Source organism: Dunckerocampus dactyliophorus, chromosome 20 (genome assembly GCF_027744805.1).
Source record: "Dunckerocampus dactyliophorus isolate RoL2022-P2 chromosome 20, RoL_Ddac_1.1, whole genome shotgun sequence".
In the NCBI taxonomy this organism is placed as follows: domain Eukaryota; kingdom Metazoa; phylum Chordata; class Actinopteri; order Syngnathiformes; family Syngnathidae; genus Dunckerocampus; species Dunckerocampus dactyliophorus.
The window spans coordinates 10724538-10752438 of NC_072838.1; the positions used below are offsets into that span (position 1 = coordinate 10724538).

The 27901-nt window shown below is 42.2% G+C and overlaps 3 protein-coding genes across 8 annotated transcripts; 2 read left to right on the forward strand and 1 right to left on the reverse strand.

Moving 5' to 3' along the window:
* On the forward strand, positions 1-7267 carry olah (oleoyl-ACP hydrolase). Of its 2 annotated transcripts, XR_008567211.1 has the most exons (7): positions 1-315; positions 910-1048; positions 1131-1230; positions 1382-1551; positions 1613-1695; positions 1876-4839; positions 5020-7267. XR_008567211.1 is itself a non-coding variant. In XM_054764011.1 (6 exons), the coding sequence occupies exons 1-6, from the start codon at positions 186-188 to the stop codon at positions 2016-2018; spliced, it is 765 nt and encodes a 254-aa protein (XP_054619986.1). In that variant the 5' UTR covers positions 1-185; the 3' UTR covers positions 2019-7267. The 2 variants fall into 2 exon arrangements, 1 of the variants encoding a protein (XP_054619986.1); XM_054764011.1 differs by having other exon boundaries at positions 1876-7267.
* On the reverse strand, positions 4495-19368 carry LOC129173266 (sodium/hydrogen exchanger 3-like). 5 transcript variants are annotated; one of them, XR_008567210.1, is made up of 16 exons: positions 18624-19368; positions 17176-17472; positions 15762-15925; positions 14819-14897; positions 14548-14725; positions 13988-14483; positions 11801-11890; positions 11653-11723; positions 11454-11583; positions 11224-11357; positions 9495-9618; positions 9221-9394; positions 8112-8148; positions 7954-8028; positions 7038-7287; positions 4495-5091 (listed from the first exon to the last, which is right to left on the reverse strand). XR_008567210.1 is itself a non-coding variant. In XM_054764007.1 (16 exons), exons 1-16 carry the CDS (start codon positions 18835-18837, stop codon positions 7145-7147), a joined length of 2328 nt encoding a protein of 775 aa, XP_054619982.1. In that variant the 5' UTR covers positions 18838-19368; the 3' UTR covers positions 4495-7144. The 5 variants fall into 5 exon arrangements, 4 of the variants coding, with proteins under 4 accessions (XP_054619982.1, XP_054619981.1, XP_054619983.1 ...); XM_054764007.1 differs by having other exon boundaries at positions 4495-7287; positions 13988-14187; positions 14266-14483; XM_054764006.1 differs by having other exon boundaries at positions 4495-7287; positions 15816-15925.
* On the forward strand, positions 18178-27871 carry LOC129173267 (lamin-A-like). Its single transcript, XM_054764009.1, has 14 exons — positions 18178-18293; positions 20573-20660; positions 20832-21187; positions 22023-22179; positions 23208-23333; positions 23747-23917; positions 23994-24119; positions 24661-24881; positions 24950-25196; positions 26758-26865; positions 26944-27063; positions 27131-27187; positions 27315-27515; positions 27608-27871. The coding sequence occupies exons 3-14, from the start codon at positions 20847-20849 to the stop codon at positions 27638-27640; spliced, it is 1908 nt and encodes a 635-aa protein (XP_054619984.1). The 5' UTR covers positions 18178-18293; positions 20573-20660; positions 20832-20846; the 3' UTR covers positions 27641-27871.
* Positions 27872-27901: the final 30 nt, after the last annotated feature.

The following is a 27901-nucleotide window of genomic DNA, read 5'->3' on the forward strand; positions in this document are numbered from 1 at the left end:
CGTAGAAGAATAAATCCCGGAAATGTCAACGCAAAAGAAAAGCAGTGTTGTGGTGAAACAAATACTTATACAAATACTCATTTTGTTAACTAGTTTTGTCTGTGGAGTCTGTTACGTCCATTTACACCCACTCTACAGAGACGCAAACCGGTGTTGAGTATTCACATTTTCTACAAAAATTCAGGATGGAAAAGCTGATCAGTTGCTTCAAGAAAAGGCCGGATGCTGTGGCCAGGTTGATCTGTTTTCCCTGGGCAGGCGGAGGTTCCATACACTATGCACGTTGGGGGAACATCCTTAATAGCGCCATAGAAGGTAGTCTATCTTTATCCATACATCATAATTTAAAATAAAGAGTCACCGTATGGTTTGATATCCGTGAGGTAGAGGTAGATAATACAAATTTTTGTATCGATCTAGTCAATACAATTCACCAACACTGATACAATTTTCAAGCTCATTGAACGAGTTAGTGATTTTTGCCTTTATTAGAATGAGAATGGAACACAGAGAAAATATTTTAGGCAAAATTAACACTAATAAATTGTATCAACACTAATTTGTGAACTATTTGTGAGAAATTTTAACATGAAAATTCTACAAATATTCCCTGTAATTACATTCAATTGTTCGAGCGAAATAAAGGCAAAAAATCCCAAACTACAATTTGCTCTCATTCAAATTGTTTTGCCCCCAAAGCCTTATTTTATGAGCTTAACAATACATACATTTGTGAAAATAAGCAGAAGAGAATTGAAAAATATCACACTAGTATTGGCAATATCGATATTTGGATTTCTCCGGCCGCCTCTAATGTGAGGTGATTATATATATAAAAAAATAAAACACAATAAAAACCCCATGGTTGTTTGATTGAAATGACCTTTATTGTCAATTTGTTGCTTTCAGTGCTTGCTGTCAAACTTCCAGGCCGGGAAAGTCGGGCTAAAGAGCCTTTCTTTGAGAACATGCACCAGATAGTGGATGAGGTTCTTCATGTATTATTGCCAGTGTTGAAAGAGAAGCCATTTGCTCTCTTTGGCCACAGGTATGAGAACAAAAAAAAAAGCCTGTCAAATATTTGTTTCCGCTTGTGGAGTCTTCCGTAATGTTTACCTTTCTGATTTTAGTTTTGGTGCTTATACAAGCTATGCTGTTGCAGATGCACTGAAGAAACTCCACAACATTGAGCCAGTTCACATCTTCCTGTCTGGTGCATCTGCACCATATGTAATATTTTCATTTATCTGCATTCATGGCTGGAATAGTTTTGCTTTTGAAACATTCATCAAACATCAAAATAACAGGACTTCTATGTGCGCTACTCTTAACTGTAGCCTAGCACGTGGTATGGTTCTTACATGTCACTTTGTCTATACAGTCTGAGGTTCGCATAAAAGCCCCCAAAAGGAGTGACTTATCAGATGATGATTTTCTCAAGTGGCTCATTTCAATCGGAGGAACTCCACCCGAGCTGCTGGCCAACCCGGAAGTGTTGAACCTTTTCCTTCCTGCGTTGAAGGCTGACCTGCACATTGTGGAGAACTACAAGTGGGTTGCAAACTTCAGAAATCCAAATCAAAATATTTATAGTAATTGTGATTTTCTGTAGGTGCAATAAGCCAGTCAGTCCATTGCTCTCCTGCCCAATCACATGTATGGATGGGAAAGATGATATTCCTCATGATTTGCAAGGTTAGTCCTTAAGATGATAAATAGCATTAGCTAATATTGTCTCAAAATATACTTTGGCATACAACTCCAGCTATTTACTTACTATGCAATCACGCCATGTGTACTCTATAGTTTTTGTTGGCTGACACTGCATATCAACACAATTTAAATGCAACTCACTGCACTTGTTTTTGTCAACAGCATGGAAAGACATCACGACAGGAGATTTCACCATCAGAATGCTTGATGGATCTCATTTTTACCTCAAGGATCCTGGAAATGAAAGAATAATAACAGACGATATTACAAGGCACCTAGAAATGTCAGAAATGGACTATTTGTAATGAGATCGTGATATAAGCACAACTGTACATCATATCTAATGAAATGAGCGTTTGACAGATTTAATGGGATTTTTTTTTATTTAAAGAAATAGATTTCTCCATGCTAAAATGAAATCTATCCGACCTGACCAAACCATGGCATTCTATTCTATTCTAATCATGTATTTTGATTAGATGCAAATTCATATGCAATCCCTTTAAATGACACAGAATCAGCTTGTCATAAAACAAAGTTGAGGACGTTCATCAGACGATCATTACGCTGGATGTCCTTCAGATGCAACCCTAGGCAGGAATAAACGTACACCCTCTGCCTTTACCATTACATCGACTATTTTAAATAAAATCCGCATTCCCTAAATTCAATAAGTCATTGACCTGCTGGCTGGTGCAATACACTGATCATACTCAAATTAACTTTACACCCTTATAATGAATAAAATGTCACTCAATGCATGTCTATGCCTCCCTCAAAAATGTCTTATAATAGCATGTAGGAACAGGTTATTCTGCAGTGTTTGACTTCTATACGGTGATATACAGTAGTTTAGTGTTTGCCCCCTTCCTGATTTATTTTTTTGCATGTTTGTCACACTGTAGTTTCAGATCATCAAGCAAATTTAATTATTAAGTCAATGACAACACAACTGAACACAAAATGCTTTTTAAAGGAGAAAAAAAATCCAAACCTACATGATCCTGTTTGAAAAAGTGATTGCCCCCTAAAGCTAGTAACTGGTTGGGCCGCCATTAGCAGTAACAACTGCAATCAAGCGTTTGCAGTAACTTGTAATGCATCTCTTTCAGCGGTGTGGCGGAATTTTGGCCCACTCATCTTTGCAGAATTGTTGTAATTCAGCCACATTGGAGGGTTTTCCAGCATGATGCGCCTTTTTAAGGTCATGCCAAAGCATCTCAACAGACTTGGACTTGGCCACTCCAAAGTCTTTCATTTTTTCTTCAACCATTCAGAAGTGGACTTGCTGGAGTGTTTTGGATCATTGTCCTGCTGCGGAACCCAAGTTGGTTTCAGCTTGGCGCCATGAACAGATGGCCGGACATTCTCCTTCAGGATTTTTTTGGTAGATACAAATCTTGGTTCCAAACAGCCCCAACCATTACACTTTTGTTGGCATTTTTTGTATATTTTTTTGGTATATTCCCAAAGGTCTTGGGTATCAAGATGTTTTCTGGTAAAACTGAGATGAGCCTTAATGTTTTTTTGTTCAGCAGTGGTTTTGGTCTTGGAACTCTGCCATGGAGGCCGTTTTTGCCCAGTGTCTTCATGATGGAGTCATGAACACTGACCTGAGCTGAGGCAATGGAGGCCTACAGTTTTTTGGATGTTGCGGGGTCTTTTGTGAGCTCTTGGATGGGTCGTCACTGCGCTCTTGCGGTAAGATTGGTTGGCCGGCCACTCCTGGGAATGTTCACCACTGTTCCATGTTTTCGCCATTTGTGGATAATGGCTCACTGTGGTTTCCTGGTGTCCCAAAGCTTTAGAAAAGGCTTTATAACCTTTTCCAGACTGATAGATCTTAATTAATCTGCTGCGTTTTAACAGGGGGTCAATCACTTTTTCACACAGGGCCATGTAGGTTTGGATTTTTTTTCCCTTCATAATAAAAGGTTCCATTTAAAAAGTGCATTTTGTGTTCAGTTGTGTTGTCAATTGACGAATATTTAAATTTCTTTGACGATCTGAAACATTTAAGTGTGACAAACATGCAAAAAAAAAAAAAAAAAAACATGGAGGGGGCATGTATCTCACAAGTAGCCATTGGGCATATTGTCCCTTTTACTTGATAATACTTTTGACAGGTGCAGTGGCTTTGCCAGTCAAATTTAAGTGAAAAAGAGCAAGGCTACATGTGACCACCATTGTTAGGTGACGTAGGTGGTGGTATTGGTGGCGGCAGCTCCTCCTCGGCTGGCGTGAAAGAGTCCTGTGTGTCTTGATCAGCGTGCTGGCGCCCCGTTCTGCTCTTACGTCTGTGGCCTTCCCTCCTGGGCCCTCCTGAGAGCTTTCTCATCTTTATTGGGCTTGTTTAATTCAAGTGTTTAAAGCAGCATTCAAATTTGAAAAACAAAATTAACTGCTTGGAATGGGCAGGCATTGTTTTATATTCTCTTCACTACTATAAAAAATCTACATTCTTTGGAAGGAAAAATCAGCAGGGGATCAAATATTTTGATATAAATATTCCCCACTCTATGTCATCCATTTCACCAGCCACCTTCTATAAGTAACAATTAGCCACCGGCAGGTAGTATTCCCTTCTTGCTGAGAAACCCACACAAGCTTGAGCAGAAATGACCACATTAGTTTTGGAGGAACATTCAGGGTGCGTAATTATGGGCAATATTGTGTGGTCTGAGTTGCGGCCACACTTTATTTATTTTTGTTTGCGGACTAAATAATGTTCTTAGTTAAATTTATGCATGAAGTAGGTCCTCAATTGGACGGCAAGAGAAGATAAACGGTGCATTTGAGGATGCTATAATATGTTGCGATGCATTAAACAGTCTCCTTTTGCATTTCAGCATGGTAAAGGAGTCTTTTACAAGAGTAGAAATCCACGTGACAACTAAAGGATTTGTTCTTATTTATCGCCGTGGATACTCCAAACCCACCTGTTGTTCCGCTTTCCATTCATGAGTTCTCACCCCGGATGACCCGGCTTCAGAACTTCAGAAATCCAAATCAAAATATTTATAGTAATTGTGATTTTCTGTAGGTGCAATAAGCCAGTCAGTCCATTGCTCTCCTGCCCAATCACATGTATGGATGGGAAAGATGATATTCCTCATGATTTGCAAGGTTAGTCCTTAAGATGATAAATAGCATTAGCTAATATTGTCTCAAAATATACTTTGGCATACAACTCCAGCTATTTACTTACTATGCAATCACGCCATGTGTACTCTATAGTTTTTGTTGGCTGACACTGCATATCAACACAATTTAAATGCAACTCACTGCACTTGTTTTTGTCAACAGCATGGAAAGACATCACGACAGGAGATTTCACCATCAGAATGCTTGATGGATCTCATTTTTACCTCAAGGATCCTGGAAATGAAAGAATAATAACAGACGATATTACAAGGCACCTAGAAATGTCAGAAATGGACTATTTGTAATGAGATCGTGATATAAGCACAACTGTACATCATATCTAATGAAATGAGCGTTTGACAGATTTAATGGGATTTTTTTTTATTTAAAGAAATAGATTTCTCCATGCTAAAATGAAATCTATCCGACCTGACCAAACCATGGCATTCTACTCTATTCTAATCATGTATTTTGATTAGATGCAAATTCATATGCAATCCCTTTAAATGACACAGAATCAGCTTGTCATAAAACAAAGTTGAGGACGTTCATCAGACGATCATTACGCTGGATGTCCTTCAGATGCAACCCTAGGCAGGAATAAACGTACACCCTCTGCCTTTACCATTACATCGACTATTTTAAATAAAATCCGCATTCCCTAAATTCAATAAGTCATTGACCTGCTGGCTGGTGCAATACACTGATCATACTCAAATTAACTTTACACCCTTATAATGAATAAAATGTCACTCAATGCATGTCTATGCCTCCCTCAAAAATGTCTTATAATAGCATGTAGGAACAGGTTATTCTGCAGTGTTTGACTTCTATACGGTGATATACAGTAGTTTAGTGTTTGCCCCCTTCCTGATTTATTTTTTTGCATGTTTGTCACACTGTAGTTTCAGATCATCAAGCAAATTTAATTATTAAGTCAATGACAACACAACTGAACACAAAATGCTTTTTAAAGGAGAAAAAAAATCCAAACCTACATGATCCTGTTTGAAAAAGTGATTGCCCCCTAAAGCTAGTAACTGGTTGGGCCGCCATTAGCAGTAACAACTGCAATCAAGCGTTTGCAGTAACTTGTAATGCATCTCTTTCAGCGGTGTGGCGGAATTTTGGCCCACTCATCTTTGCAGAATTGTTGTAATTCAGCCACATTGGAGGGTTTTCCAGCATGATGCGCCTTTTTAAGGTCATGCCAAAGCATCTCAACAGACTTGGACTTGGCCACTCCAAAGTCTTTCATTTTTTCTTCAACCATTCAGAAGTGGACTTGCTGGAGTGTTTTGGATCATTGTCCTGCTGCGGAACCCAAGTTGGTTTCAGCTTGGCGCCATGAACAGATGGCCGGACATTCTCCTTCAGGATTTTTTTGGTAGATACAAATCTTGGTTCCAAACAGCCCCAACCATTACACTTTTGTTGGCATTTTTTGTATATTTTTTTGGTATATTCCCAAAGGTCTTGGGTATCAAGATGTTTTCTGGTAAAACTGAGATGAGCCTTAATGTTTTTTTGTTCAGCAGTGGTTTTGGTCTTGGAACTCTGCCATGGAGGCCGTTTTTGCCCAGTGTCTTCATGATGGAGTCATGAACACTGACCTGAGCTGAGGCAATGGAGGCCTACAGTTTTTTGGATGTTGCGGGGTCTTTTGTGAGCTCTTGGATGGGTCGTCACTGCGCTCTTGCGGTAAGATTGGTTGGCCGGCCACTCCTGGGAATGTTCACCACTGTTCCATGTTTTCGCCATTTGTGGATAATGGCTCACTGTGGTTTCCTGGTGTCCCAAAGCTTTAGAAAAGGCTTTATAACCTTTTCCAGACTGATAGATCTTAATCTGCTGCGTTTTAACAGGGGGTCAATCACTTTTTCACACAGGGCCATGTAGGTTTGGATTTTTTTTCCCTTCATAATAAAAGGTTCCATTTAAAAAGTGCATTTTGTGTTCAGTTGTGTTGTCAATTGACGAATATTTAAATTTCTTTGACGATCTGAAACATTTAAGTGTGACAAACATGCAAAAAAAAAAAAAAAAAAACATGGAGGGGGCATGTATCTCACAAGTAGCCATTGGGCATATTGTCCCTTTTACTTGATAATACTTTTGACAGGTGCAGTGGCTTTGCCAGTCAAATTTAAGTGAAAAAGAGCAAGGCTACATGTGACCACCATTGTTAGGTGACGTAGGTGGTGGTATTGGTGGCGGCAGCTCCTCCTCGGCTGGCGTGAAAGAGTCCTGTGTGTCTTGATCAGCGTGCTGGCGCCCCGTTCTGCTCTTACGTCTGTGGCCTTCCCTCCTGGGCCCCCTGTGAGGGGCCCACCACGGTGCTATCAGCCTCAGTCTCTGGCAGCCATGGTGGGGCAGGCGCCGTTTCTGCAGAGTCGGACTCCAGCGAGAACGTTGGCCTTTCATGTTCAGCTAAATAAAAAAATAAAAATAAGTCCTGCAGCATGGCTTGTGTTGCTTTTTCTTTGGCTTGTGTTGCTTTTTCTTTAGCTTTTATGATTGTCACTGCAAATTGGAAATATGGGATAACCCTACAGCTGGAGATTTAAGTAAATGTGTGACAGGAAAGATTCTGGATGCTCAGTAGACTGAGCTTTCTTTTGTGGGTGCCTGCCTTTTCACTATAGTGCTCAGCATTTTTGCCTGTTTTTTTTTTTTAATATATTTTTGTGCACATCATTTGTTTTTGACCAACTTCTGCTTTAAGGTCCACTCCTTGTCATGACAATAATCATTTAAAAAAGGTTATATAGACGAAACTACAGCGCTCAAGATGTTTTTAAGGCGCTTGCTTACTTATTAATTCCGGCAATTACTATAAACCACCATTAGATGTCAGTATCTAACACGTTACCATTGTCTATTATGCATCCTCAATGGGTGATTATACTTGTTTGACACAAAGGCGTGTTAAATGTTACGGTGCTATGATGATAGTTTGTGTCTGAAACGATTATATTATTTCCTGTGGGAAAGCGACAATATTATTTGGGCGTGGAGCGGTCGTGTGCATCCTTTTCGACTTGAAGAAGTGAAGTGTTTGGGTTCTTCTGTTGGGATTGATGAATGATGGACTACCTTCTGTTTTAGGGGTGACCTTCATGCTGAGCGAGTCATCTGAGTACGCGGAGGCGCTGTCCTCATCCGACGCATCTAGAAAAAAGACATCATGCAAGATGTACTGAAGTGTGCGTACTTGGTAGTATAGCTTCTGAATGTAGACCAGTGGAGCAAACCTTCCTCTTCATAAGTGTATAATTTTCCAGTTGCAATCTGTAAGAGGAAGCGATAGTTACAATTTGTGTTACCCCTCTCCCCACTTTCTTTATTTAAAATGTGGACTGAGAAGCAAATCCTGTAGGTATTGAAATGTACACCAATAATTCACTTGTTTGATTACAAGCCTTGTGCAAACTCTGAACCAAAGTACAAATTCAAGCATGGAGCTGTGAAGACTCACACTTCCGTACTTAACACTTCCATTTTGAGTGTGTTGACACTGCGAAGTACGGTAAAACGCAGTGCGCTGCCAGCACTCCATGTTTCACTCAACACACAAAATGGTAAATGTGCAGTGATGGACACTTGCCACCCTCAAAAGTTGACATCTTGGCTATGTAGGGGAAGGGTAGTTACAATTCACAATTAAAAAGGAGAGAATTGTCATCTCCGGTAAATGTGCAGTCACAGTAATGGATTTAGGACAGCACTGACTAAATTTGTACACAGTGTTCCCAATATTTACAGCCACGTACCCCTTCAGACATTTGACCTGAAGCCATGTACCCACTACTCCTGCACACTTAAAAACAAACCTTTTTATGTTAATTAACTAGAAATATTGAACATAATTGGTTAATTTTATAATAATTCTGTGTCGAAAATGTGTATTTTGCATGGTCACGTTTTGATAAAGTTTCACATGAGCACTGATAAACGGACAAGTAATCATCCGACACATCTTTTATTCCAGTCTGACGCTGGCATCCTTCCGTATGATTAGGCTGAATCTGAGCGTCACTTTTTTTTGTCCACCGCCGTGAGGTGTTCAGGCGCACTCGCAATTGTGAGTGTTGGGCGGAAATTGTTTTTTTCCACATACTCCCATGAATAGACCCCACTTTAGGAACCTAGGGTATAAAGTATACATATTGACGCGTACTGGCTTCCAGTATTCTATTTGAGACGCATCCTTCCACACGTATGCTTTTTAGACGACTGCACTTTTTTCTGTAATATTCTAGTATTCGGTGTTAGTCACATTTGGGGTGGCATCACAAGTCCTTTTAGCTGTTGTACAGCATGATGTGATGTGATTTAATGCAAACATATCATCAAGCTTGACCTTAGTTTGCTGGTCTTTCTTTTGGGGCTTGCTACTTGTCTTTGGCAGAGCGGTACCCATCTTAGCAGACTTGAAATGCTCCCAACGACTTTTCATGGTCCTCCTGAAGATCTCCTGCACCTCGTGTTTGTCCTTGTTGACGTCAATATAGCTCCGGCTGTACCTGTGCCGGTGCTGGAATGCAGAAATGACACAGAAGAGGGCAATTACTCAGAGCATCAGCATCTTGTGTGTGTTAGTGTGCTTTTAATATGCACAAGACAGAACACGCTACCTGTTTTCTGCCCTTGTATAAGTGCTTCTGTAGGAGATGGTGACTGTTGTCCTCTGCTTGCTTTTCACCATTCTTGGTCGTCCCATGCATTTCCAAGCTCACAAATGGCTCAGGTTCCCTTCTCCTGGGACAAAATGTTAAGACACAGTTCTCAGTATGATGATGTGTAGTTCGGGACCACTGCAAACCACAATCATATTGTTAAATACCCATCTGACAATGTGGATCTCATGATACCAGGGGTCTCAACTCAACTGGGGACCGCTGGAAATAGTCTGGGTGAGACTGGGCCGTATCAGGTATTCAGTCCAAATCACAGTCCAACTTGCTTTGCTTGGCCATATTTGACACAAAACATAAATACAATCTAATGCTGTGGTGTTTTTGAGTTGCCCAAGTGATGGTCAGAGGCACTTCAGCTTGTTTACAGGAAGTTGCTCTTCATCCAGGCAAGGCCTATCCAAGATGGAGCTCACAATGAGCTAGCTTGTCAACACATCAGACACAGCAGGGCATTACTCAACATAACAGCCTAGCTCACGGTGTCATAAAATAACACTATATCCATTAGGGGTGTCCCCATCTGATATTGACATTGGATATTGGTTCGATATCAGCAAAAAACAAGTACCAGAATATCAGCACTCCGATACAAGCACTCCATTTCGGACTCCACTCCAGCAGGATCGACGTTTAAGTCTGAAAAAGACATTGCAGCCAACTGCAAAACAGGCCACGCCTGAGTCCCCAGTGGTGGCACAGAACCGGGGATGTTCAACATGACGAACCCCATTGCGCATCTGAAGCAGCACCACAAAAAACAGGATCCTCGCAAGACCACGCAGGTGAAAAAAACATACCTTTGCCTCCTTCCCAAAAAAACAACTGCCAAGCATGAAAAAGTGAGTTATTCAGTTATTCTGAGTAATACCACTTCATCAAGCCTTTTCTAACGTTCCACACTATAAAATAACAAAAGTATGTATGATTCGTGCTGATATCGGACCACATTCAGCCATCGGTATTGGTAATGTATTGGAAGTGAAAAACTTGTATTAGGATGCCCCTAATATCCATCACACAACAACATAACACGGTAACACACACATAGGGCAAGTACTACTACTAGTGCAGGGTAACAACAACTACATTAGCTCTAAACACGTTTTCTATTTACAAAAATGTGCCACATGACGGGCAGCATGGTGGCCTAGTGGTTAGCATGTTGCCCACACAGTCAGGAGATCTGGGTTCCGTTGGGCATCTCTGTTGTGGAGTTTGCATGTTCTCCCGTTTCCTCCCACATTTCAAAACCATGCATGTTAGGTTAACTGGAGACTCAAAATTGTCCATAGGTGTGTGAATGGTTGTCTATATTTGCCCTGCAATTGGCTGGCGACCAGTCCAGGGGGTACCCCGCCTCCCGCCCAAAGTGGGCTGGGATGGGTTCCAGCGTACCTGCGACCCTAGTGAGGATGAGTGGCATGGAAGATGGATGGTGCCACATGACATGCTGGGTCATGATTCCAGTCACTTTCGGCTTCCCAATATGCTTTGCGGCACTCATTCATTTCACTGCGTGTCGAGCTCACTGCAAAGACTGTGTTGGCTACTGCTTGCCCAACCAATTAAAGTGCCTGATGTCAAGGAGCGGGCCGTGAGTTTGAGACCCCTGCATTAGATGGATGCAATGGTCAAAATGTTATGCCCACTCTACAGTTTGGCTCACCGTATCGGGGGAAGTCCAGTGCGTCTGCATGCCATATCAGCCATCACGTCTGAGGGCTTTTCGCCAAACTTTTTCTCCATTTCAATAAATCCGGATTGATTCCGGATAAGCGCCAAAGAGCCATTTCGTTCACCCTGCATCAAAGGCAAGGTATTTCTGTAGGTATTCTATTGTTTCCTTAGTGTTTTATGTTGTGAATATCAACAAGATCAACCAAGATCAACACCCACCTCAGCTACATAGCTTATGGCATCCTTGAGGTTGAGCTGATGGAAAACTTTGAACACATAGTCACGATTCTTTCTAGCGGATGGTTTCATCAAGATCGCAGACACCCAGTTCTCTTCAAAATGATTCCACCTGCACATCAAGACTGTTGCTCCATTTCAAATCCTTGCACAATTCAATTCTGCAAATGCATTGACCTACTTGTCCATCATGTAGTTGGGACCAAATTGTCCAGCTATATCTTCGATGGCGACAAGCATGTGATCAAAGACCTATAAGATCAGATTCGGCAAATTAAGCAGGTTTTTATGGTGAATGTAAAAGCCAAATCAGTTTAAAAAAACATTACCTTATTCTGCACTGTTTCTATAAGAGTTGGTTCAGCCACAGAAGCCCTCTTTACTTTCAGCCAGGTGACAAGAGGTTTTAGTGTTAGTCCCTGCAGTTGGTAAAAAAACCTTTTTTTTCAAAAAGGGCCACATAAATACAGTAAACATAAAGCAATCATTTTCATTACAGCATCTTTTCATGAGACAATACTACTAAAGCAACAAAAATATCATTTAGAGAAGTCGGTGTACAGCTTGTAGAGCTGTATATACTTAATACACGATGAAAAATAACAACACACAATCATGATTGTCTAAATAGCTGACAAAAGTACTGAGTACTAAGATAAATGTGTTTTGACTCCAGTCAAGCATGGTGGTAGGGTTGCAAAGAGTGGTGGACAATCAACCAGCTAACAGGCAGAATAACATCGCCCAGGTGTCCAGTTACAGCAAATGCCATCGTGTCTCAGCTCCTCGAGAACGGCTGCTTCCCAGGAACAGACAAGAACTTTGCCTGCTCAACATCACACAAGGTATCTTCCCTGCGTAGGGCAGCCATTGTGGATGTCAGCATGTCGGGAGACTGTTCATCAGCTGAGCCAAAAGCAAACTTAAACAAGGGAAGGCCCCATGCCACGACGACATCCACCCAACGTATGTGATCTATCAGGCCGCAAATACAACTGCATGGCTCTGCTCATTTTACTCTGCGTGTTTCAGGAGGGCACAGCCCCCACAGATCTGGCGCCATGCTACGGTCATAGCCCTTCCAAAACCAAGCAAACCTTCTGAAGACCCAAAGTCCAACAGACCAATCTCACCGCTCTGCGTCCCATTCAAGACTTTGGAGAGGTTGATCCATAGCCGCATCTAGCCAGTTGTGGACCAGGTGACACTACTCACTCAGGATATTGTGGACAGCTTTCAAGAGAACCAGAAGGCTGGCGTAGTGTTCCTGGACCTCACAGCTGCCTATGACACTGTCTGGCACCGTGGACTCCACCTAAAGCTGCTAAGACCATACCAGACTGGCACATGATGAAATTCATCATGGAGATGCTGTCAAACCGCAGCTTCACCTTGCAAACCAGTGCTGGACAACACAGCAGGCTCTCCACGGCGCTCCACAGGGTCGCTCTGATGTTCAACATGTATATCTGCGACCTACCGAAGACATGCAAACATCACGAAAATATGGCTATGCTGACGACCAACACAGGGAGCAACAGAAGATGGCCTAAACCAGGACATGGGTATCCTGGCAGCCTACAGTATCTACGCAGCTGGCCTCTACAACTCAGCATTGGCAAGACAGCAACAGCAGCTCTCAACAACAAGACACCAACAGGGAACTGACTGTACTCATCACCAACAAGCGCCTGAAGTTCCAGCAAGCCCCAAGCTACCTTGGCGTATGTTTGGACAGAACACTCTCCTTCAAACATCATCTTGAAGAAGTTATGGCCAAAGGGTCTCACTAATCCGACATCTCGCGGGGTGCCTCTGGCAAGGTGCAGCGAATCTCCACGCAAGCCCTCTGCAGCTGAATACTGTTCTCCAGTCTGGTGTAGAAGCCCCCATGTCAATAAGGTCGATGTCATTATAAACAACACCCCTCAGACCATACCTGGCTGCCTTAAAGCCCACTCCCGTGTTCCATCTGCCAGTGATAGCGGGAAGAGCCCCAGCCATCCTCCGACGGAAGGCTGCTACCCTTGCATTAGCCAGGAAGGCCCTGACACACGACTGGCACATTCTGCACACCACCACCCTACAACAAGGCGGCACAAGAGTTGCTTAAGTTTCATCCCTGAGGACCTGTCGACAGATGCATGGCTGGCAGCTTCCTGAAGTAGGAGTGGGGGTCGGCAGGGTCAAGACTTATGCATGGCTACATCTAGGACCCGGGAGTCAGCATCGGACCTTGCCAAACCGCCTGCAAACTGGGATTGGAGGCTTCAAAGCATCGCTGAGGAAGTGGTCCTGGCAGACCAAGCTGCATGTGAATGCAGGGAGCCTGACCAAACTGCAGACCACATCACCACCACCTGCCCCCTCCACAAAGCACCTTCAGAGGCCGGGCCTCTTCAATGTGGCACCCGAGCTGAGCTGGATAGTTGATGACGACACACGAAAGAGAGATATAATAAAACAGTTTCTGCAATGTGAGGTGTTGTGAGCTTTTGTGAGACAGTGTAAATTACCTGAATGATAACAGTAACATAAACTACAATCAGAGTGGTGGAGATCATTAGATTCTTCTCGTTTATCTTGTCATCCAGCATCACTGCCAGGCCATATGCAACCGCCCCTCGTAGGCCACCGTAGCTCATAATGATCTGATCGATGACCTCGAGGTGAATGAGTCGGAATTTGTTCATGATCCAGGTTAGGAAAAAAATTCCTGTTTCACACATTAAACAAGAGAAACACATGGCACAATTTTGCATCCACATTGCACTCTTATCTGCTAACATCTCACCTATGAAGCGATACACAAAGATGAAAAGGAGTGTGAGGAGGACAAAGCCCGTGTCCCACTTCCATGTTTTATCAAAGGCTGAGATGCCGAGGAAAACAAACGTGATGGTTTCCGATCCATTAGCAAGCACCTTCATGGCATATCTGACAGTGGTCACTGACTTCTCATCCATGTTGGCATTGATGTACTTCTTGCAGGACACACCACAAAACACAGTTCTGTAGTGCAAAAACAAAAGATTAAAAGGGCTACGTGGTTCAAAATGTTTGAGAAAGAACTCACGAAAGGATAGCAGAGAGGGAGAGCATCTCAGCAGTGAGGTAGGAGAGGTACCCCACCACAAAGATGAAGCCCGGTTCAATGATCTGGATGTTTTTAGTGAATCTGGTCAGAAGCGAGAGCAGCAAACCAAACACCATGCCGAGGAGGGAGCCACCCAGTGCCACTACAAAGAAGGAAACTGCAAAGGAGGTTATGTTGCACAAGCGTATATTCTTTCATGAAATTAACATACAGGAAGTGAACCTTCACAATAGTGTTCTTCACTTTTTACCTATTTCGTTGATTATGTCCACAACTTCAATGTTGGGTACTCCCAGGGAAACAAATGTCTCAAACATGCGGAAGAGCAACTAAAAGGAAAAAAGGCATAGTGAAATTGATATTATTGAAGTACACATATTCCACAATACATAAGGATAACCGAAGTGGATGAAGTGTGTTGCCAGGGACACAAGAGCAATGACACTGTGAGGGATGGACGGAGCAGGGTTGGAACTGGCAACCCTCCGGTTATTACAGCTTGCTATGCCGCTTACAGAATTTTTTCTTCCTAATGCTGATCAGCTTTCTTAGTATAAACAAGTCCACATAATAACATTCTTGACACCTTAAAGTAGGCTGACCAAATGTCCCGTTTTCCAAATGTCCTGTTTTCACGTCCTGTCCTGGCCGTCCTGTTTTAGTTGGGGGTTTTTTTAGACAGTGATGAAAATATTAGAGTTAGGGTACTGCTGTATGTAATGGAATCCCTGAGAGACTGTTGTGTGGCCGGCTTTTTAAATTAGCGCTGGCAAAAACCAAAGAAAAAGCAAAACATGTGCACGGCGTTAATCCCCTTGACGCTTCCCGCGTTGCTCAGAAAATTGGGGGCGTCATGCACAAAGGCTGCTCAAGTTCCTAAATTCTATTGATGTTTGATGCCACATATTTGGTGACATTCCAAAACATTTGACCTCAAGTTCCCGTGGCATTCTGTTTTTGGAATCATTTCCGGACCAGTTTTTGAACATTCTTGTGTGCTGTAAAAAAACAATTTTCTCCCCAAACAGACACGGCATCATTTAAATGTATTGAAATTCTAAGACATCTTTATGAGTAAACTCTGATGATCATTTGAGTATTGTTAGTACTATGTCCTGGATTTTGGTCATCAAATATGGTCACTCTACCTTAAAGCCACTTAACCGTGATTATACAGAGAAAGTTATACAAACCACTGTCACACCATCATTGAGCAGTGACTCCCCAAACACCAGGATGAATAGCACCTCATTGACGTGGACCTCCTCAAACACAGCAAAAACTGCCACGGGGTCCACAGCAGAAATCAGGCTCCCAAACAAAAGATACTGGAGCAGGCTGATGTTCACATCACCACCTGCAAACGAGAGGAGACAAACAGAAGTTTGGGATGTCAGAGGGGTGAAGTGAGTGGTGATTGCATCATGGGGCAGTAGCACGTCAGATGTCTACTTCCAGTGTTTCCTTTAAGTCAGGGGGGTGTCCACCGTTTTTCCAGCGAGGGCAACATCCTGAGAAATGAAAGGCTGCAAGGGCCGCTTTGATATTTTGTAAACCTCACGCTAAGAGGTTTTATATATATATATATTCCAATCAAGATTTGTGGTGTAGGCAAAAAAGAGTATTAGGATTAACATCAGTCTTTGCTTTTTTTTTCCCCAACCAATGTCAGTGCGACACGTATATCTGACGCACAAGGACACAAAACCGCACACGTGTATTTGAGGGGCACTAGTGATGTATGGATTCCGTGGCATCGATGCATGTATGAACTTTCATAAAATATCAATACTAATAAAAGAAAAAGCGTGTCACTTCCATATCTTTTTAGGGTAGCTTACTACAAAATGACATATTACTACACCGGCTAGGCCTGTCATGATACCCAAATTTCTGGAAGATAATTGTCCTATGAACGGTATTATTGTCAACATTATATTGAGACCATTTTTTCATTTATGTAACGATAATAAATGGCATCGTAATTCAAGTACACGTATCAAAAACTGTAAATGGAGGGTCAAGAACCTTTAAATAAAATCAACACTAAATTAAAACCAAAAAAAAGACCAATGAAAATAAAATGGACGGTCTCTTTTAACAAAAATTGCAGTATAAACATCACCATCATAACCAAACAAAAATAGACCCTCTGTAAGAAACAAATCACTATAAAAAACACACAATTACAACAATACAATGGAGTATCAAGTCCCTGTAAACAAAATTGCACGTCAATAAATATTGAACGTTGGTATGGTACGGTATGTTAAGTTAACAACGAAACATTGAGGACGCTGACTTCAAGCTTCATCGGGTCTGTGAGTTGCCTTTAATTTCCTTGTAGTCGACGTGATGTAATCAATATTTTTCCAGTTCTTTGATGTCTTTGACAACAAGTACTTTATTTGTACATTTTGCAATTTTTTTTCACCAGGTTTTAGGAGCTAGTGCTTGTGATTCACGAATCCTGCCTAGCAACTGGAGAATTTGATCAATTTGGATGATCTGCGTTGACGTATTGACTAAATCGTTAAATATTAATTGAAAAGTGGATGTTTTCTAGTAACGCCTACTATAACTGACCCACTGAAGTGCCTCTCTTACCCATGGCTCCTCCCATTTCACACAACCATAGCGTGAACCCCACGCTGGCGGCGTTCCAGCAGGTCCCAATGACGGCGTAGACTAGAATGGTGCCCATGTTGCTGAAGAACAGCCTGTTTGGCATAAAGTAGCCTGCATCCAGAACGATTTGAGGCAGAAGGAAGAAGAAGAAAATGGTCGGAGTGAGCTTGAAGGACTGGCCAGCACTCAAGATGATGCCGCCCAGGATGAAACCAAAGCAAATGAGCAAGGCACTCTCTGGGATGAGGCTGGTCACATGATGGTTGACCTCGATCACTGTGAAGAAAGATTTGTAAGTACAGTGTGAAGTATATTTGTTTATAGTTCATGAAGTTCCATTTTTTATGTTTCAAGTCACACAGGACATAATCCATGCCGCCACAGACACTTCATTAACTGTTTTTTGCTTTTGCTTTGACTTTTTTTCACATTTATTCCTACAAGGGTAAGAATAAAAGGTATACGCATTGAAAGGTATTCAGTGTACGAAGACTCACATTTAAAACAGAAAGACTCCAGTGTCCCTTGTAGTGTTTTACAGTGGTTAACCTATTTACACTTTTTTTTGCACCTTTAAAACTTAACTTTAAAATTGCCTGTGCAGTAATTTCGTTTATTTGTATTGTATTGTATTTGTATTTGTATTTGTACTTTATTTATCCCACAGCGGGGAAATTCACTTGTTACAGCAGCAAGCAAGATACGCAAGTAAAGAATACAGTGTAAAGAATACATATTGACTACAACATGGTTCAGGTGGAATAATGGAGTATTAATATAAATGGAGTATTAGTAATAATGGAGTAATAAATGGAGTATTTTCCTAGTTGAGCATAGAAAACCTGTTTATGACTTTCTAAATGTGATTTTTGCCATTATTATAGCTTTACAGATATGAAATAACACTTATACAGTCACTATTATTCTTTGTTTACACCACATTTCTCAACCGTTATGCCCAGGCTACGGGATCACTTCAGGGACACAGGAGATCGCCGCCACTAGCATAGCAAGCTACGGAGCTAACTATATGGCTCTCCAATTTACACATTGTAACTTCAGAAAGTGTTTCAGACAGAGTGGAGAAGAAGGACAAAGTAAGAAACCAAAACCTTATACACGGAATGGGAGAAGAAATGGGAAGATAAATATGCCATGTTTGACCTGCGGCGAGTAATCTAATCTAATGTCATGTACCATTACTGACACCTAGCGGCATATATCTTGTTTTGCAGTGTTTTACTAATAGTCCAAAGTCAACCACGAAACAGACGTCATTTCGTAAATTAATTTTCGAAAAAAAGCGAAACACACGTCATTTATTAATAGATTTTCGGGGAGGAGCGATAGAGTGAGGTGTTGTCACAGCTAAAGATATTCGAAAATGGCACAGCGAGGGACGAATGTATGACCAAAAGTATACATACCTAGCTTGGCCAAAAAAGCCAACAGTACGAATGCTGCAACCGTATAAGGCGTTTGCACATGTTCCCACCGAATGGACATTATTTGTGTCTCTTCTTTCCTGGTCGTATCATCCTGACTTGTTGTGGACTGCACGGGCTTTGGAATCCCCATTGTCACACCAAGCATCAACACTGAGGCCAGCATCCAAATGTGTGTATATCCACATGATTGCATCAGGAAAACACAAGATAAAAAGACAGAAGGCACTCCTACAAGTCCTGCCACCTGTTCACTCTTGTTGACTTTCCTTTGGTACTTCTCTACTTTGCATCTTTGAATCTCTGTGACTTTCAAACCCTCCCCAGTGGTCTACCGATGCTGACGTGGATGAAACGTGGCCCTTTATGTGTAAAAAATAGCTATTTAACGGGCGCGTGCGGACGTCACAAAGCGCTAACATACTCTTCGTCCGCAGAAGTGCTACAGCAAGCTTTCTTTGGACCAAACCCCAATATGTCGAAGGTTATTTAACATAATTTCATTAATTTATTTTAGAGACTTATTCATACTCATGAAAACCCAAGAATTACATAAGGAGAGTAAAACTGGTTTCTTTTTAAATCGGGGTCCAATTAAGCAGGTGGTTTAATAGCGACTTTTGTCTCCCCCTAGTGGTGGAAATGTTTTATGTGCATACACAGAAAAAAAGACCTTTTTAATACAATGGCTTTCTGTGTGCTGAATTTGCTTTTTGGCCCTGGTAAAAAAAATAGTTTGGAGGCTCATTCCAGAATCGGAGGACGTTTAAAATCTATGTATATATTTCTGATTATGTTATTTTTAATTTGCTATATTTGGTGCAACCCTGTTACCAAAAAATTATAGAACACACTGCGCAAGGAACTCAAAACATGTTTGATTTCACATTATAGATTAAGCAATGCTGCCAGGGTGCTGCAATGATTCATTCAGCTGCCTGTGTTCACCTGTGCTCAGCCCCAGAGGGAGCTCATGAGCTGGCCAATGAACTGCTCTGCTGGGAAGGGAGGGAGGGAGGAGAGAGAGAGAGATACATTATTAATCTCTAAGAGAAAAAGTAGTGAAGTTAGAATAGTTGATTTTTATTTTAATAACTCGTATTGGTACCTGTGTATTTCTTACCTACCTTTTGGAGTGTTGAGTTGCTGTGTGATGATTTTAGCCTTTTATCTAAAATGACACCGTGAGTCAGACTGTTATTTTGAGTAATGACCTCCTGCGATTTCCGAAAATCCTGTTGATTTTGGTTAGCAAGTTTGTCGTCAGTTCCCTTAAAGCTTGTGATTGGCTCCTGCCATAAAAACGAGCTACCGACACAGTATTTAAGTGATTAGTAGTACTTCTGAGGTAAAAGAAATGTCACCAGAGTAGAACATGGTCATAAATTAGCAGCACTTCTGTATTGTATATGTTCAAAGTTTTAAAAAAAAGTTGCGTCTCATACAACGGATATAACGGAACGTACAGTTCTTTGAGCAAAATAAAGTCAGTGTTTAGTTAGCATCCATCACATCCTTACTTTATGAATAAGTTGGATTTTTGTTTTTTTTTGCTGTGCGGCCTTTGGTCCCATGACAAAAATATCAGTGTAAATGCTAAGCGAGCAATTTTTTGGTCCAGAGCACAGTACTGAAACACAAACCTAAACAGTTTAGAGAGTCTCAGAAGTGTTTTAAAAGGTCAGGGGTCCGGTCTGTCTTATCAACAGGTAGAGAGCCATTCTAAAACATTTAAACGTTTCATGTGCTGGAGTCTAAAGTTGTAAATGAACTCCAGTCTCAGGGAATACTTTAGGATGACTCATTTGTTCAGACCGCACACCAAAAGAGAAAGAGAGAGGGAGAGGAACAACCACCTCTACTGACTGCCAAACTTTGAGGCCAACCTCTCTCCTCTCCTTCCATCTCATTCTCTCCTTATGGGCACGCAGATGTACGAGAGTACAGTATACACACAGCAACAGACTGAACAGTGCTGGAGATCACAGAGGGACACTGGGATCACCGCAACCAAAAAAGGTGAGCTGTCTTTGGGATACTACTCACATGGTGATAAAGAATGGATGCATTTGGCATTTCTTGTGCTTAATGTTGATTTCCCATCTGAAGCCCATTGTTGACTTGCGCTCATTGTGCTGGAGTACGGTAAAACGACACAATAAACTCATATCTGTTTGTTTTCCACCACAGAAGACCGACTGAGAGATGGCAACACCAAAAAACACTCCTCGCGGTGCAAGCAACAATCCCCTCTCCCCCAACCGCATCACCCGTCTCCAAGAGAAGGAGGACCTGTGCAACCTCAATGACCGCCTGGCCGTCTACATCGACAAGGTCCGGTCTCTGGAGGCCGAGAACGCGGGCCTGCGTCTGCGGATCACCGAGTCCGAGACGGAAGTCTCACGGGAGCTGACGGGCCTCAAGGCAGCCTACGAGTCGGAGCTGGCTGATGCCCGTCAGACTCTGGACTCCGTGGCCAAGGAGCGTGCACGTCTGCAGCTGGAGGTGGGCAAGCTGCGAGAGGAATACAAGGAGCTCAAAGCAAGGTGAGGCAACCTTTCCATTCTATTTTTTATCACGAGTCATGGATGAGCTGGAGCTTATCCCAGCTGACATTGGGTGCAACCTGGACCGATTGTCAGTCAATCACAGGGCCCATATAGACAAATTCACATCATATTCACACTCCTGCGTGTTTTTGAGAAAGAAAAGCCACATGTAAACTCCACAGAGATTCAAACCGTCAATCCCCTGACAGTGAGGCCAAAATGCTAACCACTAGGCCACTGTGCTGCTTCATATTTTACAGCAATTAATAATAACCGATCCTCATATACATTTTGCTGACACAAGCCTTGCCGCAGGGACCACACCCCATGGCGTTGCCTCCTCATGGCTAATTGCAGCTCAACATTGGACTCCCATTCAAACATCCCATAGTCACATCAAGGGCCTGATGACTAAGTCCTTCCCTCCTCCTCCCCTTTTTTCTCCCAGAGTAATCATACACTCGCGCAACGTGGCAGTGCTTAGAGGGCTCTGCTTATTTTACTTTTCCATCAATATCGACTTGATGGCTGCAGTGTGTTTGGCAAAGCTTGACTGTCACCATGGCAGCATCTCCGCCAAACACCGAAAGCTGTGGTTTGTGGGTACGAGTTGGAGATGACTGGAACCATTGTAGCTCATAAGTCACGTCCAGGAGTGGAAACACCAAAGTATATCCCCGTTTTTTTTTCCACCCTTCACAGCACATTCTTACTTAAAATAGCTCATTTGACCACGTACAGTATAGGAATTTATGACGCAGTTATGCGCGTGATTCATTTCCAGAATGCCGAGCCGTAATATGTTTCCACCTATTGGCATTTATGTGCGCAGGAACACAAAAAAAGAATCAGATCTGGCAGCAGCATTGCAGAGGCTCAAAGACTTGGAGGCCTTGCTGAACTCGAAGGACGCCTCTTTGACGACAGCGCTAGGAGAGAAGCGCAGCCTCGAGACGGAAAACAGGGACCTTAAGACACAGGTTGCCAAGGTAGATTTAAAACCCACGCTCGAGTTAAAGAAGTCAACGGAAAGTGCTCATTTATGCCAGGGGTGTCCGAAGCACGGCCCGCGGCTGTTTTTTTACTGGCCCGCAGCACATTCTAAAAATATAATTTAACAAGAAAATTTTAAAAAACAAGAACAAGAAATGGAAATTTCAAATTTCAAACAAATGGAAAAATCAACAGTAATTTTACTAGAATAAAGTCAAAGTATGAAGCAAAAAAAAAAAAAGTTAACTAACGAGAAAAAGTCTTAATTTTACAAGAACAATGACATAATATTATGAGGAAAAATAAAATCATTTTAGTAGCATAAAGTTGAAATATTAAAGAAAAATTACCTTAAAAAAAAGGTTTTTATATTATGAGAAACCAACACAACAAGTTGTAATTTTTTGAAAATTGGTTTGGGGAAAAAGTTTGAATATTATTGGGAATAAAGTAATAATATTACGAGAAGAAAATGTACGAGAAGAAAGTTGAAATGGTTGGAAAATTTTACAACAGTAGAAATGGGGAAAAACAGCTGTAATTGTACGTGAATGAAGTCACAATATCGAGAAAAAAAGCGGTAACGAGAAAAAAAGTCGCAATTTTACTAGAATAAAATAATATTTTCAAGAAAAGTAATGTCATTTGAGTTGAATAGAGTTAAAAGAAATTTTAATATATCATTTTTTTTAAAGTTCTAATATTATGAGACACAAAACTAAATAAAGTTGTATTATTTTTAAAAACTTAGAAAGGGAAAGGGAAAATAAAAGTTGATACTAATAATATGCTTTTTCACCTATATCACAAAACTGACATGCGGTGTTTTCTTGAAATATATACAGGTACTGTATAACCTCTTAGCATATTCAGTATACTTGTAGATGTGTCGCTTTACAAAATATCAAAGTGGCCCTTGCATCCTTTCATTTTTTTAGTATGTGGCCCTCATTTGAAAATGTCTGGACACCCCTGGTTTATGTCAAAAACACATACGTCTCACAGTAGATGCCTTTGCTCTTAGCTTGACACCAGCCTGGGTGAAGCCAGAAAGCAGCTGCAGGATGAGATGCTGAGGAGGGTGGATGGAGAGAACCGCATCCAGACCCTCAAAGAGGAACTGGACTTCCAAAAGAACCTCCATTCCGAGGTGGGACGCGCCTATCATTGCTACCATTTATTAATATTAAAACTAAATACATGTATGAAAGTACACTAGTCACAAGTTAGCTTTCGGGTGAGATTTCAGGTTGAACCTAAAATGCACGACAGCCTTTGCAGGTGAACTTAATTGGTGTCGCCTTAAAATGTGAGCAACATGGTGATTAAATAACAGTTCTAATTGAAGCGGGACATTTATTGGTCCATGTATATATTACAAAACTCCTTGTTAGAAAACAGCAAGTTGTGTAAAATGTACTGAAACAGTTGAACATGTGTATTCAAAAGTTTAGACAAGGTCAAATTAAGGTTAGAGTGCATTTTAGGTTCATCCTGACATTTCAAGCGAAACCTGAGTGTTTTTGTGAGTTGTGTATTTGTACTGTGACACTTGCCACACAGGAGCTGCGTGAGACAAAGCGACGCCATGAGTCTCGTATGGTCGAGTTGGACAACGGCCACCAGCAAGACTTTGAAAGCAAACTGGCGGAGGCCTTGATGGAGATGCGTAGCCAGCATGAGCTACAAGTTAAGCTCTATAAGGATGAGCTGGAGAAGACTTACAATTCAAAGGTAAACATTGTGTCCTACAGGATGTACCGCACATGTATACGGTGTCTTCTGCTACGTCTCTACCTTCGTCATTCAGCTGGAAAGTGCACGTCAGTCAGCAGACAGGAGCAGCCATCTGGTAGGTGCAGCGCATGAGGAGCTGCAGCAGACACGCATCCGCCTGGAGTCCACCTCGGCTCAGCTCAGCCAGCTGCAAAAACAGGTGACGTGAAGCGGACTACTAACAATAAAATGCAAAACGACATTCTTTTCTAGGTGAATGGGCAGAAAATCCTCCCCAAAGCTCCCAATTTCTTAAAAAAGTCTCCCCACAATTCTACCTTTTGTAGGTGTAATGATATACACCAATCATCCATATTTATACATGGCAGCGGTTCCCAAACGTTTCACAATTGAGTACCCCTTCAGACATTTGACCCTACTCCTGCACACTTAAATAGCATAAACCACAATAAAGCACCCAATAAAATTAGTTTGATATATTTCGTTAATTATTTTATGGCTATATAATTGAATATTTTGGAAAATCTTTACAAAAGATGTCCTCCTTAATGGTGACACACACCAGGACATGTCCAAGGTTTGTGTAAAATCCACGTGCTTGTACTCGCTGTAGTAGCTGTTTGAAAACACATTATTTATGACTTGATCTCTATGTGCTTCTGCTGTATGTTGCTGTAGTCTGCAACAACATCCAAGGGTGCATGTCGTCTTAAAAGCTGTTATTTGTCTGTTAAATTTAGCTTGCAGCTCGTGAGGCAAAGGTGAGAGACCTAGAGGAAGCCCTGTCCCGAGAGCGGGACACCATGCGGCGCCTTCTGGGAGAGAAAGACCGAGAAATGGCCGAGATGAGGCAGCAGATGCAGCAGCAGCTGGATGAATATCAGGAGCTTCTGGATGTCAAGCTGGCTTTGGACATGGAGATTTGTGCCTACAGGAAATTACTGGAGGGAGAGGAGCAGAGGTTTGTGCGATGTTGGCTCTGGAGGAGCTACTGTCACCTCTGTGGCATCATCGCGTGTGTCTCCGCAGGCTGCGTCTCTCCCCAAGTCCACCGCCGACGAGACTGGCAGGAAGTCGCTCCTCGACTGCAAGCCACTGCATCTCTCCCGCCAAGAGACGGCGCCCCAACGACACGGACAGCGAGGCCTCGAGCTTTGCTGGCGGCGCTGTGGCTCGCACCCGCATTACCCAGCAGGCCTCTGCCAGTGGACGCGTCACTGTGGATGAAGTGGACCTAGAAGGGAAATATGTCCGACTCAGCAATAAAGCAGACGAGGTTTGTGTGGAACATCGAATCATACGTAATAACATTTGAACTTGTCCCGCTTTCATTTCACTTTTTTATTCTTTCTATCTTATTTGATTCCTTAGTCTTCATTTTTTGTTTGAGTCAATAGGAATGATTCTTATCTCATCTCCATCTCAACCTTACCTCATCACATGTCATCCTCAGGTCCACTTTACTCTCATCTTCAATGTCATCTCATATTCCATCTCATCTCCAGCTCATACATGCTTCATCAGCTCATCCGCATGTCGCTGTCATCACCCATTATTATCATCCCCATCTCATCCTCATAATCATCCCAAAGGAATTATCATCTCCCCCTCATTAACATGCACGTCTCATCTTTTATCCCTGTCTCATTTAATCTCCATGTCGTGATCATCATCCTCATCTCATTTTTTATTCTCATCTCATGTCATCTCCTCTCAACCACCTCATGCTCATCATCATCTCATCCCCATCTTGTTGTTTCCCCATCTCATCCTCACACGATCTCATCGTCTTTTTCATCTCTTACGTCCATGAGACCCTCATTGTTTTATCTCCATCCCATCCTCATCTGCGTCCTCATCTCATGCACACTCTCATGCTCAGATCACGCTGGTCTCCCCTTCATCATTGTGACATTGTCGTCTCCTGTTATCCCCATCTCATCCTCACATGATCTCAGCCTCCTTGTCATCTTACTTCGTCCTCATCTCATGCACACCGTCTACCTCACCTCATCTTCATTTCCATCTCACGCTCATCATCCTCACATTATCTCATCCTCCTTTTTGTCTTGTTTTCATCGACTGTACATGTGATGCTCATGTTATTTTATCTCCATCCTCATAACACTCTAATGCTCAGATCATGCTCATCTCACCCGCATCATTATAACGCTGTGAACCCCAGCTCTACCTCACCTCATGTTCATATAATCATCTCATCCCTATGCCATTGTTATCCTCATCTCATCCTCACATGATCTCAGCCTCCTCGTCATCTTATTTCATCCTCATCTCCGTCTTTACCCAGGCACTCATGCTCAGGTCATGCTCATCTCATCCTTATCATTATCACATTGTCAAGTACGACCTCACCTCATCTTCATGCCCGTTCTCTCATCCTAATCTCATTGTTATTTCCATCTCACCCACACATGACCGCAGCCTCCTTTTCATCTTTTTTCATCCTCATCAGCTCATCGCATCCTAATCATTACCACATTGTCAAGCCCACCTCATCTACATCCTCATCTCCATCCATTATCCATCTCAACCTCATCTCACCTGTGTCTCATCTCCATCGCATCCTTATTGTCATGTACATTTCTTCTCTTAAACAAATCTCATGCTCATCGTGACCTCACTGTCATCCTCATCCCCTGTCATAACTTTCCTCACACAATTTTCACATCCACACCTCATCTCTATCTTATTCTCATCATCCTCTTCTCTTCTCCATCTCATCCTCACGCCATCCTTTTGTCATCTAGTCATCTTGTCTTGTTCCTGATTCGGGACTCTATAAAGGCACATCACTGAAGTTTTTCTTGCTCCCGTAGGATCAAAATTTGGGGAACTGGCAGGTAAAACGACAAGTGGGATCCGGTGCTGCAATCGCATTCAAGTTTCCCGCAAAGTTCGTCTTGAAGGCCGGCCAGAGAGTCACTGTAAGTGTCACCGTCTTCCAAAATCAGCACAACAATACAAGTTCAACATGTCTCCTGTGACTTTTCCTTGGCTACCAGATCTGGGCGGCTGGTGCTGGTGGAAACCACAACCCTCCTTCCGACCTGGTGTGGAAGACACAACCCAACTGGGGCACCGGAGACCAGTTCCAGACCACCCTGATCAGTGCTAATGGAGAGGTAGTTTAGGCCCATAGTACACAACAAACATTGCACAGAGTGTCTTGTACGCTACTTTTTCTTGCAGGAAATGGCAATGAGGAAGGTCACTCGCACACACTTTGAAGAAGATGATGATGACATGGTAACATTATATTACTCTCACTCCCACATTCCAGACGAAGTTTAAGTAGGAACCCTGTACGCCCTGAAAAATCAGACTGTCTTCCAGTGGCTCTTTCCAAAGATGAGTGTAAATGTTACCTCCACAGCAGGTGGCTCACAGCACCTGTGGGGACAGCGAATACAACCTGCGTAGTCGCACGGTGGTGTGCGGCTCCTGCGGCCTCCCCTCGGACAAGTCCAACAACTGCTCCGCCGTGTCTTCAGCTTCCCGCTCCTTCCGCAGCGGTGGCATCTCAGAGGGTTTGCTGCCCCATTCCTACGTGTTCAGCACCAGCACGCCTCGCAAGGTGAACAAGCAAAAACAAAAGCCATAGTGAATTCAAACCGGATGAAAGAACAATGCTGTGAAACTAACTTGGCGTTTTTTGTTGTTTCTCAGAGTGGAAGAACTGAGAAATGTCCAATCATGTGAGCTCCTGGAGGACCAACATTGTTCATTTTTGATACCAGTTCAATTATGATTATGATACTTTGATATAATCCTTACATATAATCTGCAGAATCTGTATACCGCCTTTTTATAATGTACATAGGCAAGCTTTGACATACAGTATTGTTTCTTTTATATAAATCACTTATAGATGGAAATGTATGGAAGCCCGTTTCCACCACTGAATTTTTTTTTTTTTTTTTTTTACCAATGGAAAGCCATAATTATGAGATAACAAGTCCA

Excerpts from the sequence above, each read along its gene's own strand:
- LOC129173266 (XM_054764004.1), bottom strand. The coding sequence starts at position 18,837 with ATGCAATCATGTGGATATACACACATTTGGATGCTGGCCTCAGTGTTG. Across the intron at positions 17,473-18,623 it reads GGCTTTTTTGGCCAAGCTAG|TGATCGAGGTCAACCATCAT; the intron begins GTATGTATACTT and ends CTTTCTTCACAG. Across the intron at positions 8,149-9,220 it reads AGAAAGACCAGCAAACTAAG|ATTGCAACTGGAAAATTATA; the intron begins GTCAAGCTTGAT and ends TTCCTCTTACAG.
- olah (XM_054764011.1), top strand. The coding sequence starts at position 186 with ATGGAAAAGCTGATCAGTTGCTTCAAGAAAAGGCCGGATGCTGTGGCC. Across the intron at positions 1,231-1,381 it reads CTGGTGCATCTGCACCATAT|TCTGAGGTTCGCATAAAAGC; the intron begins GTAATATTTTCA and ends TTGTCTATACAG. Across the intron at positions 1,552-1,612 it reads CACATTGTGGAGAACTACAA|GTGCAATAAGCCAGTCAGTC; the intron begins GTGGGTTGCAAA and ends GATTTTCTGTAG.
- LOC129173267 (XM_054764009.1), top strand. The coding sequence starts at position 20,847 with ATGGCAACACCAAAAAACACTCCTCGCGGTGCAAGCAACAATCCCCTC. Across the intron at positions 22,180-23,207 it reads TTAAGACACAGGTTGCCAAG|CTTGACACCAGCCTGGGTGA; the intron begins GTAGATTTAAAA and ends CTTTGCTCTTAG. Across the intron at positions 27,064-27,130 it reads TGATCAGTGCTAATGGAGAG|GAAATGGCAATGAGGAAGGT; the intron begins GTAGTTTAGGCC and ends TTTTTCTTGCAG.